Source organism: Triplophysa rosa, linkage group LG1 (assembly GCF_024868665.1).
Source record: "Triplophysa rosa linkage group LG1, Trosa_1v2, whole genome shotgun sequence".
Taxonomy (NCBI): domain Eukaryota; kingdom Metazoa; phylum Chordata; class Actinopteri; order Cypriniformes; family Nemacheilidae; genus Triplophysa; species Triplophysa rosa.
In genome coordinates, this window is record NC_079890.1 from 9200950 (window position 1) to 9213963 (window position 13014).

Consider the following 13014-nt stretch of genomic DNA (forward strand, 5'->3'; position numbering starts at 1 on the left):
GACTGTTTACACCAGACTGGACCTCGCGTTGCGTTTTGCCGCGTCCCACAGTTTAGAAGCTGTCTATCTTCATTGAACGCCTCAAAGCAACTGTTTAAAATCGCGCTTAAGTGGTTTAAAAGCCTGTACACGAATAAGAGCGTGATTACATAATGTAACGCTAGACAAAGAATGTCAAAACAAACGGATGCTGCGTTAATTGCGTTAAATATTTTTCACGCGTTAATTTGAAAAAATTAATCGTATGCGTTAACGCGTTAACATTGACAGCCCTAATAAAAAGTTTAAACATGTACACTATGCTATAGCACTAAAAGTGGTTTTTGGCTCGTAATCATAGGGGAACCATTTAAGTGCTATATAGAACCATATCTTGGTGCTTCAGTGGTTCTTCAGTGGTCCTTCAGAGGTTCTTCAGTGGTTCTTTGGGATGACTGAGGTGCACCGCTTCCGTATAAAGAACCTGTTAAGCCCATGTACCAGCGGTTCTATAGCACCTCAGTCATCCCAAAGAACCGCTTAAGAACCACTGAAGCACAAAGAAATGGTTCTATACAGCACTTAAGTTCCCCTATGATTACAGGCCAAGAACCACTTTTAGTGCTATATAGCACCACTTTTTTGTATAAACAAATACAGATACCTGTAACAGACTGTTTATACCTAAAAACCACTACAGATTACAATTAATATATGGACAATAAATAAAGGAAAATGGCTCGTCTGTGGTGGATGCTGGATTGACCTGCTGGATATGAAGGACGCCTTCGAGGCTTGGGAGAGACAGACCCATAAACTCAGCAAACAGCTTTAAGTCAAACATCTCTCTTAACAGAAAAATAATTCAATAGGTACAGTAATATTAAGAACTGAAGATGTTGTTGAATAAAGGCAAAAGAAAAGCAAGAACCACACTTAAAATTATTTATTGAAAGAGTTCAGAACATAAAGATCTGTAAATAAAACCACTGTTATAATCTTCAATTATTAAAACTTTGCAAACATGCAGTCTCAAGATAATTATACTGTAAAAGCATATTTTAGTGCTTTTATTAAATTCAAAACAAAACACATTTTCATCTCTGTATGCTTTCTAGTATGTCTTTTGGTGGGCCTTAACTAGAGTTGTCTCTTCTAGGAACATATATTTCAGTATCTTATTCAAAGATTTCCTTATCTGGAAAAGTCAGAACAGGGGTTCAGTGTCATTAATTATTTTTACACTTTAGATGCAGCTGTAGGTCTTTTATATTTGAGAACATGTTGCTGGTATTCTAGTCCAGCTAGTACTATGCTCCTCTTTGTGAGTTACACAATTGCATAAGCATCACTAAAGCAGTATGCCATCATTAAGCAATTTGAACAGACAGAAACAGTGTCATGGATTAAAGTGAAAAAATGTCTTCTGACTGAATTTCTTATAAGGCCAAGTCATATTCCTTTAACCGACACTTTATTTAAATAGTCAAGACCAATATAGTGTTTTAAGGGGAGATGTTTTAAATCGCTTTCATATTGCCAGTTTGCGTATTTTAAAAGCTATTTTTAATCTATGAAAACATTATACTTACATTGACAAATAATCAACCATCTACATAACTTCAGGGCATGTTTTTCGGGGCTTGACATTAAGCGTTGTCATGTGGTTGTCCTTCGGACAAGTACATTTGTCATTCACTTGTCCGAGTAGAAAAATTAGCCTACTTGTACGAACATAAAAAAAAAACTTCATATGAAGTGTCAGTATAATTGTTTCGGATTCCGAGTGCTCAAGTTTGCTTCTAAGCGTTTTACCTAGTGTCTGAAGTTGGTTATACTCTCCGTGATTGCTATAGAACAAAGGCAAGCAGTAAATATTATTAGTGGCAGAGCTGTACGTTAACTTTTTCATAGCACTGTTGTTACAGAGGTTTTGTAGCACAGGCCAAACAGCTAGTGTTGCAGTCGAGACACCTAAACCGAGAGCAAGACAAGACCAAGACCAGAGGGTGTCGAGACCAAAACATGACCAAGATGTTGAATGGCCGAGACCAAGACAAGACCAAGGCAGGCCGAGTCAAGACAAAGACTAGTACTCTCTAAAATTCTAAAAGATCCACATTAAAAAGTCATAATTACAGAATCATGCGTTCTAAGCGTTCTTATCTATTATTCAGTAGCAAAATATCACGTTTTCAGATCACGTCAGACTTTATAATATAAAGAAACAAGATCTAATACAAGTACCTTTTTTGCAATCACATCTTGGATATTGTGGACCTTTGTATTCATTTTGTTGACAGATTTCTTGTAGGACATTCCCCCATTCATCTGGCACAACAGTCAAGGCTTAACTTAAGCCAGGACTATGCTTTAGTTAAATTAGGATATTTAAGTCACTTTTATTAAAATGCCTTGGATAAAAATACTGCTGGTGTGCATCTTGAGACAAAACAATGGCAACGACATATTTTAAGATATGTCAGGGATATTTATTTCCAGTTAAGACAGCTCAAACTTTTATTTTAGTCTGGGACTATAGTCTTAAGCCTTGTGTGTGAAACCGGGCATTAAAGTTTTACATCCAATCACATTAATAATGTTAACACTTAAATCAGACAATGCACCATCATTTTATTGTAATTCCCACAGTTGTGGTCTTGAAAAAAAACCAGAGACCACTAAATCTGAGACCAAAGACCATTGAGACCGAGACAAGACCATCACAAAATGGTTGAGACCAGGACTCGAGAGACCAAGACCGGTCTCGAGTACTACAACACTAGTCGTAGCACAAGTATAAAACGTCTGTTGTCATCATTAAAAAATGTGCAAGTGCAGTTCATCACATGAATAGGCAGGTAACTGACAAATGACATTAATGTTACATACAGATGGATAAATTAAGGCCATATAATCTTTTTGTTTACCTAAATTTGATTTAATATTTCTAAGTAACGTTACTGTGTTTTTAATTTTTTACTATACAATAGTGGTATATTTGTCCACATTAATTACTGTAGTATATTACAGTATTTACTATAGTAAACTGCAGTGAAATTCCTAGATACTAGTGTTTTTTTAACTTTATTATAGTATACTATGCATTTACTCTAGTTTATCAATTTACTACAAGGGTACTACAATTTTCCATAGCACATACTATAGTACACTACAGGATTTTTTCGTCTTGAGTGTTCAGTTTAAGGGGACTTTTATTTTGACGACTTGTCGGAAAGACGGCCCCCGATTTAATGTTTTTGACGATAGCTTCACTCAAACAGTACAATGCTGGTAAAATAAACTCTTAGCGACTCTGGAGATGAAGTTCATGTGTTCATATCCTCATATAGTGCAGACGCAGACAAATCCTAGACCAACACTTGTGTAGTATGTTAAATTGTGCACTTCATTCCCTCAGACACACAGCCAGATGACATAATTAAATAACAGGATTCAGTGTCGGCGAGCGATGCGCTATTGATTAATGTCACACACAAACAAGCACAACGACAAACGAACTTCACACAAGCACGTAGCTCTGTCTAATGCACATATTCTTATTATTCTATGTCGCACAGTGTTATTTTTTTCAAGTTACTTGTCCGTTTGGGCAAGTAAAATTCTCTCTTCTCTCGAGCCTGGTTGTGATAGGTAGCAGGATTGAGTCGGTCTCTGGCTTACTGCCAGTCAAAGCGTTGAATGTTCTAATCACACCGGTGTGATCGTACGCGTCAAAGGGTTAAAATCATGAAAAGTGAATTCATGACATTAAGGACAGGCGGGAACCATGCAATTGACGGAAATCCGTCGTAGACTCGCTGCAATTAACGGAAATCCGTCGTAGCGACGGAGAACTTTAATCCATGCAGTGTGATTTAAAAATACTAGGTTGAACAATTTATTCCAAGTATTTTGAAAGGATCATCCAACCATAGATTCAAGCACAACAGGTATACTGTACACCAGATTTAGTATTCATAAACACAATGCATAATCAGTGCAAAAAATTAAGTGCATTATCTATAAGCAGCAGTTACTTATAAAACAAATATGGTAAATTAAGTGCATAGATGGAAATGTTATTAGATGAGCAGTCTAAAGCATTAAATGACTGAAATAAAAATGGACACTATGCCGTTAATATAGAAAGGACACTGTGTTTTTCAGCACTTAAGTGCTGTGGACAGCACCTCAGTTTTGGCATGTTGCCCTACAGAAAGCGGATACCATCACAGGCCAAATTATGGATTTATGTCCCTGTCATCCCAAACACATACACACACACTCCTACCTCATGTGGCTGTGTGCAGGAAAAACCCATTAAAAGTGACATCTCTACCGGGCACAAGATTAATATCCAAATAGTCACAGAAAGACACACTCAAGCAGTTTTGCCCATGTTAGGGATTCCAAGGACAAAAAAATATCAGGAGAAATGTGGAATTGGGAAAAATGTCATTTATGGGACATTCCTGGCCAGAGATGAGGTTTATAGAGTACACTGTAAAACTTTGCTGTAATTTCGCAGCAGGTTTGCCAGTAACTAACTGTAGATGAATGTGCAATTTTGTTTTAAGCATAAACTTACCTAGTTTATATATTTCTCTTTCATAAAACAAGCCTTAATATCTTGGGTCACTTTTCTTGTTGTGTAAATGTATCGTAATTTAAAAAGTTAAGACAGTAAGTTACTGGCAAACCTGCTGCAAAAACTACAGCAAAGTTTTACAGTGTAGTACATATTAACAGACAGCAGAGGGCGAAAATGTTGCACAATGATATAGAGTTTGCTTATTAAGACACCTAAAAATTTACAGTCCCATGGGTTAGCTTTAGCTCAACTGTTATTCTAAAACTATAAGACACTCCACACATGCTTTTACATTAAAATATTTACTCATGAAATCTGACCAGAATAAAAAAAACACCAGAATCATGCAGGAACAAAATATTATGATGTGCACAAATATCTTTCCTAAAGATTTCCTAAGGTATTTTTAATCGCTTTGTCACTCTTGAAAACACCAACAACATTGTCAGTACTGATCTCTTTACATAAAGCTGTGTCTCAATCAGTTCAGGTCACACCACCAATCTGGCAACTGCACACTCTCACCTGCCAGGTCTGTACTGCCAGCCGCAGATCAGTAACCATGGCAACTAACCCTTGGCAATGCTAGTGAACAAAATCAAGACCGTATACCAGCGCTGCCAAAATCCTCTCTGCTCATCTAGCCAACTGCTAGCCAGCATTGCCACTGGGAGTGAGTGTATGTGTGTGAGTATGTGTTTGAGTGGCACATGAAGCATTAGTCTGTAGTGACATAGATTAACTGTGTCTCTATTCACTAAGGACATCCCGGGCGGTTGAAGAACGGTTCGGTTTCAGAAGGGGTCACTGATGGGTCCATTTCTCCTGACCTGTATTCGGAGCCTCTTTTGTGCTGCACCAACACCAGAACAGCTATGATCATCCAAAAGAAAAAATTCACCCACACTGCTATCTGAGAGAAAGAATACAAACAAATTTTTCAAAACAATAAAAAAATGACATTTATAGAGCCTCTGGAGTCTGGACACTCAAGTGTGTGTACAGGTTTAGCTATATTTGTGAGGGCCAAATGTCCTTAGTAATACAGTGAATTATCATTACAACCAACGTGTGAGGACATTTTACTGGTCCTCACTAAATAAAAAGGCTCACAATTCGGCCAAATAGTATTTTTCTTTAAATCATCAATGGAAGTCTGTGGGATGCGAGCGTGCGTGTGTGTATTAGAAATTAGGTTTCCATTGCTCAAGTTTAAGAGGTCACTTACTTTTGCATAGCGCTATACATTTTCCTTTTAAATATACCACATTCGTTTTTATTTCAAGTAACTGCATTAACTATTAAATAAATTGTAAACTTATCAAAGTAAAAAGTTTGACAGGTCAAACATTGTAAATGAAAAACATTTTTAGTGTTAGAAATGATCTGTTGATTAATATTAGCTGTTTATTTAAAGGAATCATTTTTTGTGTGAATACTGTATGCATGTGATGTGAGATCATGGGACTTTGTACCTCTGCACTGTGTAGTCTGGAATAGAATTGTTTCCCATTTATGGGGCTCATCCAAGGTCTATTTTGTGCTTCTTCACACCTGTAATTGTAAATATATGCTTTTATAGTTTAAATATATAATCTGTATATGAGGATATATCATAATAAACTAGTTATTTATGTCTTGTTCATTACTATTGTTTTTATGTCCTTTCATATGTACTAATCAAATTAAATTACAGTGGTCTCTCAGCCTTACCTGGTTATATTGCTCACTGCTAGGTGCACCGAATCACACAGTCTGTCTCTACCAATCTTTAGAATGCATCCCGTCACCAAAAGAAAGAAGAGGAAGACTCCACACATGACAAGGGTGATGTTTAACCACAATTTCTCTCTAAAACCGGACAGAGATGGCAGTCATGCATCACAATGTTGGCATTTCAAAAAGACTACTGTTTATCAGACAGAAAACCACATGGAACATACAGTTCAGCCTGTTATCTATACATTAGTTTACTTGCTGGAAAATGAAATATTTAAAAAAGTTTATGAAATAAAATTTAGGAAAAATACTTTTTTCCTTTTTCCTCAAAAGCACTACATCACTTATTTTTCAGTTTGCAAAAGGTCACTTTTGGAGTTCCTCTCAATCTATTTATACTGGAGTGTATAGAAAAACAGGAAACAGAAATGGAGGTGCAATCAGATAACCTCTGTTTAAACTTCTAATAAAGCGCAACATTTAATGAATTCCTAAACACACCTTTTCACATCTCCGTCGACCAAGCTGGTGTAGATCCAGTAGAGGGTGAGAGAAAAGCAAAAGACAGCTACACACACTGAGATGGCTGATACAAAGTAACAGAGGGAGGGGGAACTGGATGAAAGCACGGCGAAGGATGTGGAGTTAAGATGTACCGAACCATATAGCATACACTTCCCTGCAAAGCTGCCCTGTTTCATTTCAGTAAACACAGAGAGAGAAAAACTGATTTTTGTGTTACAAAAATGCATCTTGATATGACAATAATGAACACACGGAGAGCAACGGTCACATTATTACATACAGTGAAATGTTTGACATATTTTATTTTCTTAATTCCAGAATATTGAGCATAACTTTTTCTCTCTCATGTGACTTCCTTGGGAGACAATTCGCAGCTGGTCATATGACAGAATTAAAACAGTGTTGAGAGTGTAGAGAAGTGGAAGTTATTTGTCACTTTTTCTTTCGTGCTTTCAGTTTCTCTTCACTTCCGGGTTTAACTTTAAAAACTTTTTAGTTCTTATACGGAACGGGAAAATATTATTGAGCCTTAAATTGAAATTTTCATATATATGACGTTTACAATATTTTGGGGTACCGTGACAATTAAACCACACTTTGCAGATGAATTGTTACTCAGCAATGTTTTCTTAGAATACACCAAGAACATCCGTGCATCCTGTAAATAAACTGCATAAAACAAACAAATCTAAACAACGCCACTACTAACCAAATCAATATATGGTTGTAGATTTTAACACATTAAACTTGTATGTAAATTTTCGCTTGTTTCCGAAATCATACAACCCCGCAACTCTACAAATTAGATCGGAGAAAAGTCTGTAAAACTGCTTGTGTGTGTAAAATAATAATAAGACGATACCTGAGTGATAGTAACAGAAGCGGCTGTAACGATCCCGCAGATAAAACAGCCACCGTACAGCAGCAGCTCGAGCAACAGAAACCACGGCAGCGCCATAACTACAGTACGTATAGCTCCTGCTTGCAGGCGCGAGATACATGTGAAAAGAACGTGCCTTGGATTAAGTATAATCATGTGATCACACACATGAATTTAACCACATTCCCATGTAACGTGTTTTTGGCTAAATAAATAGATCGCATTCGTGAGCATTTTAAGGCCGCTCCAATTAAAAACATTATGTTGTAGTCGCTTCCTTAAAATAACTTTTTTTTTACCTTAACTTTTGGGGTGGTTTCCCGTGCAGGGCTTTAGACCAGAATATGGTTTTTGTGTACAGTCAAATAATACATCAGAAGGATATAAAACAAACAAAATACTTAAGCATTTTATATTGACTGACAACAGTGTTTATTTCAATTTAATGCACACTAGTGCTGGTTGTGCTAACTTTTGGGTGTCACTGATTTCAGTTTAGGAGTAATGTGGCTTGTGTGCTGTTGTTTACGCCTGTTTTTTTTATTGTGCACTGCCCATAAAAAACATTGTATAGTGTAATTTAAAAAACGCATTAGTTTAGTATGTTTGGACTTACAGCAAACATTTAATACACACACAGTCATCAAAGTTCTACAGAGCAACATTATATAATGAATAACAAGTAATACAAAAAGATCAACAAAAGCCAACCAGGCTTGCTATTTTCGATAAATTGATGATCAATAATGTAACAGCAAGTAAAATGAGAACTTATTTCCATATTTTAGAGCATTTCTCAACACTAACTGGAATGATGCTAGACTAGAATGTAGTATAATGGTTAAACAAGTAATAGCTCTGAGCATCAATAATAAAACACATATACAGGTTCCTCGATCTTCAGAGCTCAATTCTGGACATTTTTATTCATGGACTTATTCATCCACTAATTGCAGTAGCTCACTGTTCTCACTTAACTGTGCACACGTATCAATCCGTGCACACTTTATGCTGTTTGTAAGGGGTTGCTTTTGTGCTCTGTTTATCCCATTCGATAAGTGTCTGTGGGACAACCAGGCAGGCGGAAGCTGTCAGGCACTGGGCTGTCTAGTTTACTGATTATCTTATAAATGGCTTTCTTCCAGCAAGGATCCGCATCTCGACCACTCTGAATGGCAGAGAAAAACTCCCTCAGGGCTACCTCGGATACCTCCACAAACCTTTCTGGAACCTAAAAAGAGAACCTAAAATTAATCTATACAATTCATCATGGATTTGAATCATTGGCAACACACAAACTGATACCTTTAAAAAACATGTGCCAATGGCATAAATGTGGATGTACAATTATGTGGCTACACGCAAGCACATACACTGACCTGGTAATCATTGCTCTTATTGTAGTGCATGTTAAGAATGCGGTAAAGCTCAGAGTCCCTGCCCAGGCGCAGTGCTCTTTCCCTGGCAGATGCAAGCCCCTCTCTGGCTGCCTGCCGGGCAAAGCGCTCCATCTGGATGTAGAAGAACTCCCGGAAGTTACTGAACCACTTAATTAGCTGGGAAGTGACACAACGATTGAACTGTGTAGAAAAAGAATAGCAACGTTTATTTTAAGCAACATCCACATTATTTTTAAAGAAATTAAATGAATGTAGGTCGCCTGTGTACATCTTGGTATCACGTTTTAGAGACATTATCAGTTGAACAGTGTACAAACTATATACAGTATTTTATGTCAGTAATCATTTCTATGAATGAATAAAATTACATTGTCTAACTGAATCAAACCTTTTCAAAGGAAATCCATGCTCGACATCTGTACTGTATATAGGTCAGTGTAAATTCATTCAGTAAGTCAACAGCCCACATAAACATACTATATCAACACACAACAACATGATTAGGATAGTTGTTAGACGAATGCGCTCTAACTGTGTCCATGCAAGACATCACCTTCACATCAGGAAAAAATGTTTTCAGAGTGCTGGAGCTTGGGTAGCGTGAGTAAAAGAACATGAGTTTGGCTTTTTTCAAATGGCACGGAGACAGGCCTTCCTGAGAGTGTAAATGGTTAAGGAAACAAGCCAAAGTCAAAATATAATTCTTTTTTGCTTTACTTTTCACCAGTTATGTAAAATGTGACCCTGGACCACAAAACCAGTCATAAGGGTCAATTTTTCGAAATTGAGATTTATCCTCTGAAAGCATACATACAATGTATTTTTTTTTAGTGCTACACATATACACATGCTATGTATGACTGGTTTTGTTGTCAAGGGTCACAAATATTCTGTTTCTTTATGAAAAAGGATATTGACCCAGCAGCAAGATAGAGTGCTGCATCTGCTCCATCCACCATCCCTGCTCCACCTCCCCTCATCCCTCCATCCCTCGCCCTATCCGGCAGAGATGGGTCTAGCTGACCCAGCAGGGAAAGGGGAGGGAACACAGCGTTGTGAGAACGAAAGTCCATGAACGGTTCGGACAGGCAGTCTTTATTAAGTGGTAAACTGGAGAGAGAGCGTGCAAAAAGATTCTGCATGGTGTAGTGGAGTAGGGGCAGGGGCACTGGGTTATCTGGGGGATAGGAGGGCAGAAAGTGGTCTTTGCTCCGAGGTGGGAAAAGTGCAGGGAGAAGGGGCTGGGGTAAGGGTGCGAGGCTGGGATTTGATTGAGGTAGGAGGAGGTCCTTCTGTCCGCTCTGAGCTATAGGGGCCCTCTTGTCTTGAGGACTCTTTGTGATAAGTGGTAAAGCTTCCACCTGCTCTACCACACGAGCGACTGTGTCGGATCTCTGCCTCCTCTTTGAATTGAGATCCATTGCCACACCGGTTTCCTGGGGAACAGTGGCAGATGTGACTGAGGAGGGGTCAGTTTCTGCATAGAGCCGAACAACCCTATCAATAACCTGAGCCACAACACTCGCTAGTTCCTGTTTTAGAGCTTGAGCAAACTTCTGCCCGCCTTCTGTGCTCTCCCACTCACCCCTAACCAGACTGCAGCCCAGCCACACTTGATCACCATTTAACTCCAGGTCCAGGTCCATGGAGGTCTCTCCTGGGATTATTCCAGGATTCCCATTCTGAATGTTTTCATTGTTTTTCTTTGACGAACAGCGTGGGGGAGAAAATCCAGCGCTGATGAGAGGCTCATTATCGTTAGAAAACATGTCTGCCACCTCATCAAGATTTAACGCTTCATCCTCTTGTTCTTCCTCCCCTTCTTTCTCTTCATTTGCCTGCCCTCCATAAACTCTCCATACTTTCCGCTGAAGTTCCAGAAGTTTCCCTCTGGTCTCCTCCAGCTGAAGCTTCAGTTCTTGCCGTTGTCGCTTCCTGCCCTCCCTGCTTTGCCTCCGGTTTCCTTGTTCTGCTCGTTTTCTCTCATCTATTTTAACTGAAGCTCCATTTTTTCTCCCTTTTTTACCCTCCCTACCCACCTCCTCTTCATTTCTAAGGGCTGAGTTTATCCTCAGTCTTTTCACTCTTGCAAAATTTTGGTTCCAGTCTTCAGGCTCATGAGCAGAATCTTGTCCCTTGTCTCCAGCACAGCACTGTGAAGATGGGGTAGCTCCAACCGAAAACTCCCTCCTCCCAAACACATCCTCCTCACTTACATCGTCATCTACTAACAGCTCAGGAAACAAACCCTGACGTTGATGGAAACTACCCCACCTCTGGGAAGCACTACTGGGGTGCATGAGAGGGCCGAAAAGGGGATGGGAGGCGAGACTGCCAGGTGAAAATCGGTGGCTTGTGGAGTTGGAATCTGGCAGGTTGCGATACAATTCGAAGGGACACATCTGAGATGGCTGCTGGTGGAAACGATCTGAAGGGGAATCCATAGCTTTCTTTCTGGTCCGGATTTAGAATCTAAAAAAAAAACAATTTCAATTTCCAATCTGCCTTGATGTAAGTACATCAGATATATACGTATACAGTTATTTGGATCAGTTTTTTAAAAAATGACACAGTACTCTCGGTGCTATCATTATCATCAGTTCTTTTTTCTCCTCTGCATGTGTGCGTTATCTGTCCACCGACAGCTGTACGCTCTGTTTGTTCAGATTGTTGACTCTATTTCACTCATCCTTCTCTCTCACACACACACACACACACACACACACACATACTGATTGAACACAGCACAAATACATAGATGGTGAGAGTAAATATTTAAATGAGATTACTATAGTCACAAAGTCGGTAATTCACTGAAACTCAGACCTTGTGTTTTTAAGACAGACAGACAGAATCAGATTAATATAAATTACTCTCCTTAACTGACGTTTTTGCCTTTTCCACGTTGGCTGAAACAGCACAGATGTCATCAGATTACGGCTCGAAAATAAGCCGTTTAACTGCCATAAAATGTAACAGATGGAAGGACAACAACCTCACGGATAAATTGACATGCGGTAATTACTCACACACTAACAAAACGCCACAAAAATATCGCAGGACTCCCGTGAAAGTTTTATCTTATTACAAAATAAGATTTGCGTTTGTTTCGAAATACCGGTGCAGACAAGCGCGCGAGCGGACATTTGTGAACTCTCCACCCGAGTGTCGCAGATTCATTAACAGATACAGAGATGAGCATTATTTGACAAGGGCAAACAAATACACAGATGTCCCGAATAAGGAAAAAATAAAAGTAATTAAATAACTTACAAAACTGCCAGTCAGAAAGTGTTACCTTGACGTCACTTTTCTGTCGTGTTACAGCCTATATATTTTTCTTCTACCTCACTGGTATCCGCTGTGCTGCTTACCGGGAACATCAGCTTTCAAAACGCCACAGAGTTTCCTGTTATTGCTGTAGCTTTACTCGCGCAATGACTGTCCATCTCTCATCCTCGCGCACTCTATCGCGTGGTGATCAACCAGTAGGGAGGGATGTCCGCTGCCCCCCTCCCCCATACACACACACGCACACACACACACACACACACACACACACACACACACACACACACACACACACACACACACACACACACACACACCTGCCTCTTCAACACCCACGCACGCACGCACGACGCACCACGCACGTCACACACACGCACGCACGCACGCACACACACACGCACACACACACACACACACACTCTCTCTCGGGCAATTACCTGATAAAGATTCGCTAGTTACTAACAAAATGATTTACAGAAGTGTTGTCGGTATTTATTTTTATATTACTATTTTTTTCATATGATAACGTGAATAGTTTGAATCACCACTAAGAGTAATTATATTAAGAATTCAAAAGCACAACATCTTGAAGCAAGAATACTTTTTCTTTGAACAAAGGCCTATTT

General features: G+C 39.0%; 2 protein-coding genes across 5 annotated transcripts; both read right to left on the bottom strand.

Moving 5' to 3' along the window:
• Nucleotides 1-916: 916 nt before the first annotated feature.
• Nucleotides 917-7959, bottom strand: tmem179ba (transmembrane protein 179Ba). The gene is made up of 5 exons (XM_057345584.1): nt 7680-7959; nt 6794-6984; nt 6287-6424; nt 6049-6127; nt 917-5486 (listed from the first exon to the last, which is right to left on the bottom strand). Exons 1-5 carry the CDS (start codon nt 7851-7853, stop codon nt 5331-5333), a joined length of 738 nt encoding a protein of 245 aa, XP_057201567.1. The 5' UTR covers nt 7854-7959; the 3' UTR covers nt 917-5330.
• Nucleotides 7960-8056: 97 nt separating this feature from the next.
• On the bottom strand, nt 8057-12644 carry prox3 (prospero homeobox 3). 4 transcript variants are annotated; one of them, XM_057345312.1, is made up of 5 exons: nt 12371-12644; nt 10012-11569; nt 9651-9758; nt 9077-9277; nt 8057-8928 (listed from the first exon to the last, which is right to left on the bottom strand). In XM_057345312.1, the coding sequence occupies exons 2-5, from the start codon at nt 11539-11541 to the stop codon at nt 8740-8742; spliced, it is 2028 nt and encodes a 675-aa protein (XP_057201295.1). In that variant the 5' UTR covers nt 11542-11569; nt 12371-12644; the 3' UTR covers nt 8057-8739. The 4 variants fall into 4 exon arrangements, with proteins under 4 accessions (XP_057201295.1, XP_057201306.1, XP_057201287.1 ...); XM_057345323.1 differs by having other exon boundaries at nt 12472-12643; XM_057345304.1 differs by having other exon boundaries at nt 12396-12643.
• Between the last annotated feature and the right edge of the window lie 370 nt (nt 12645-13014).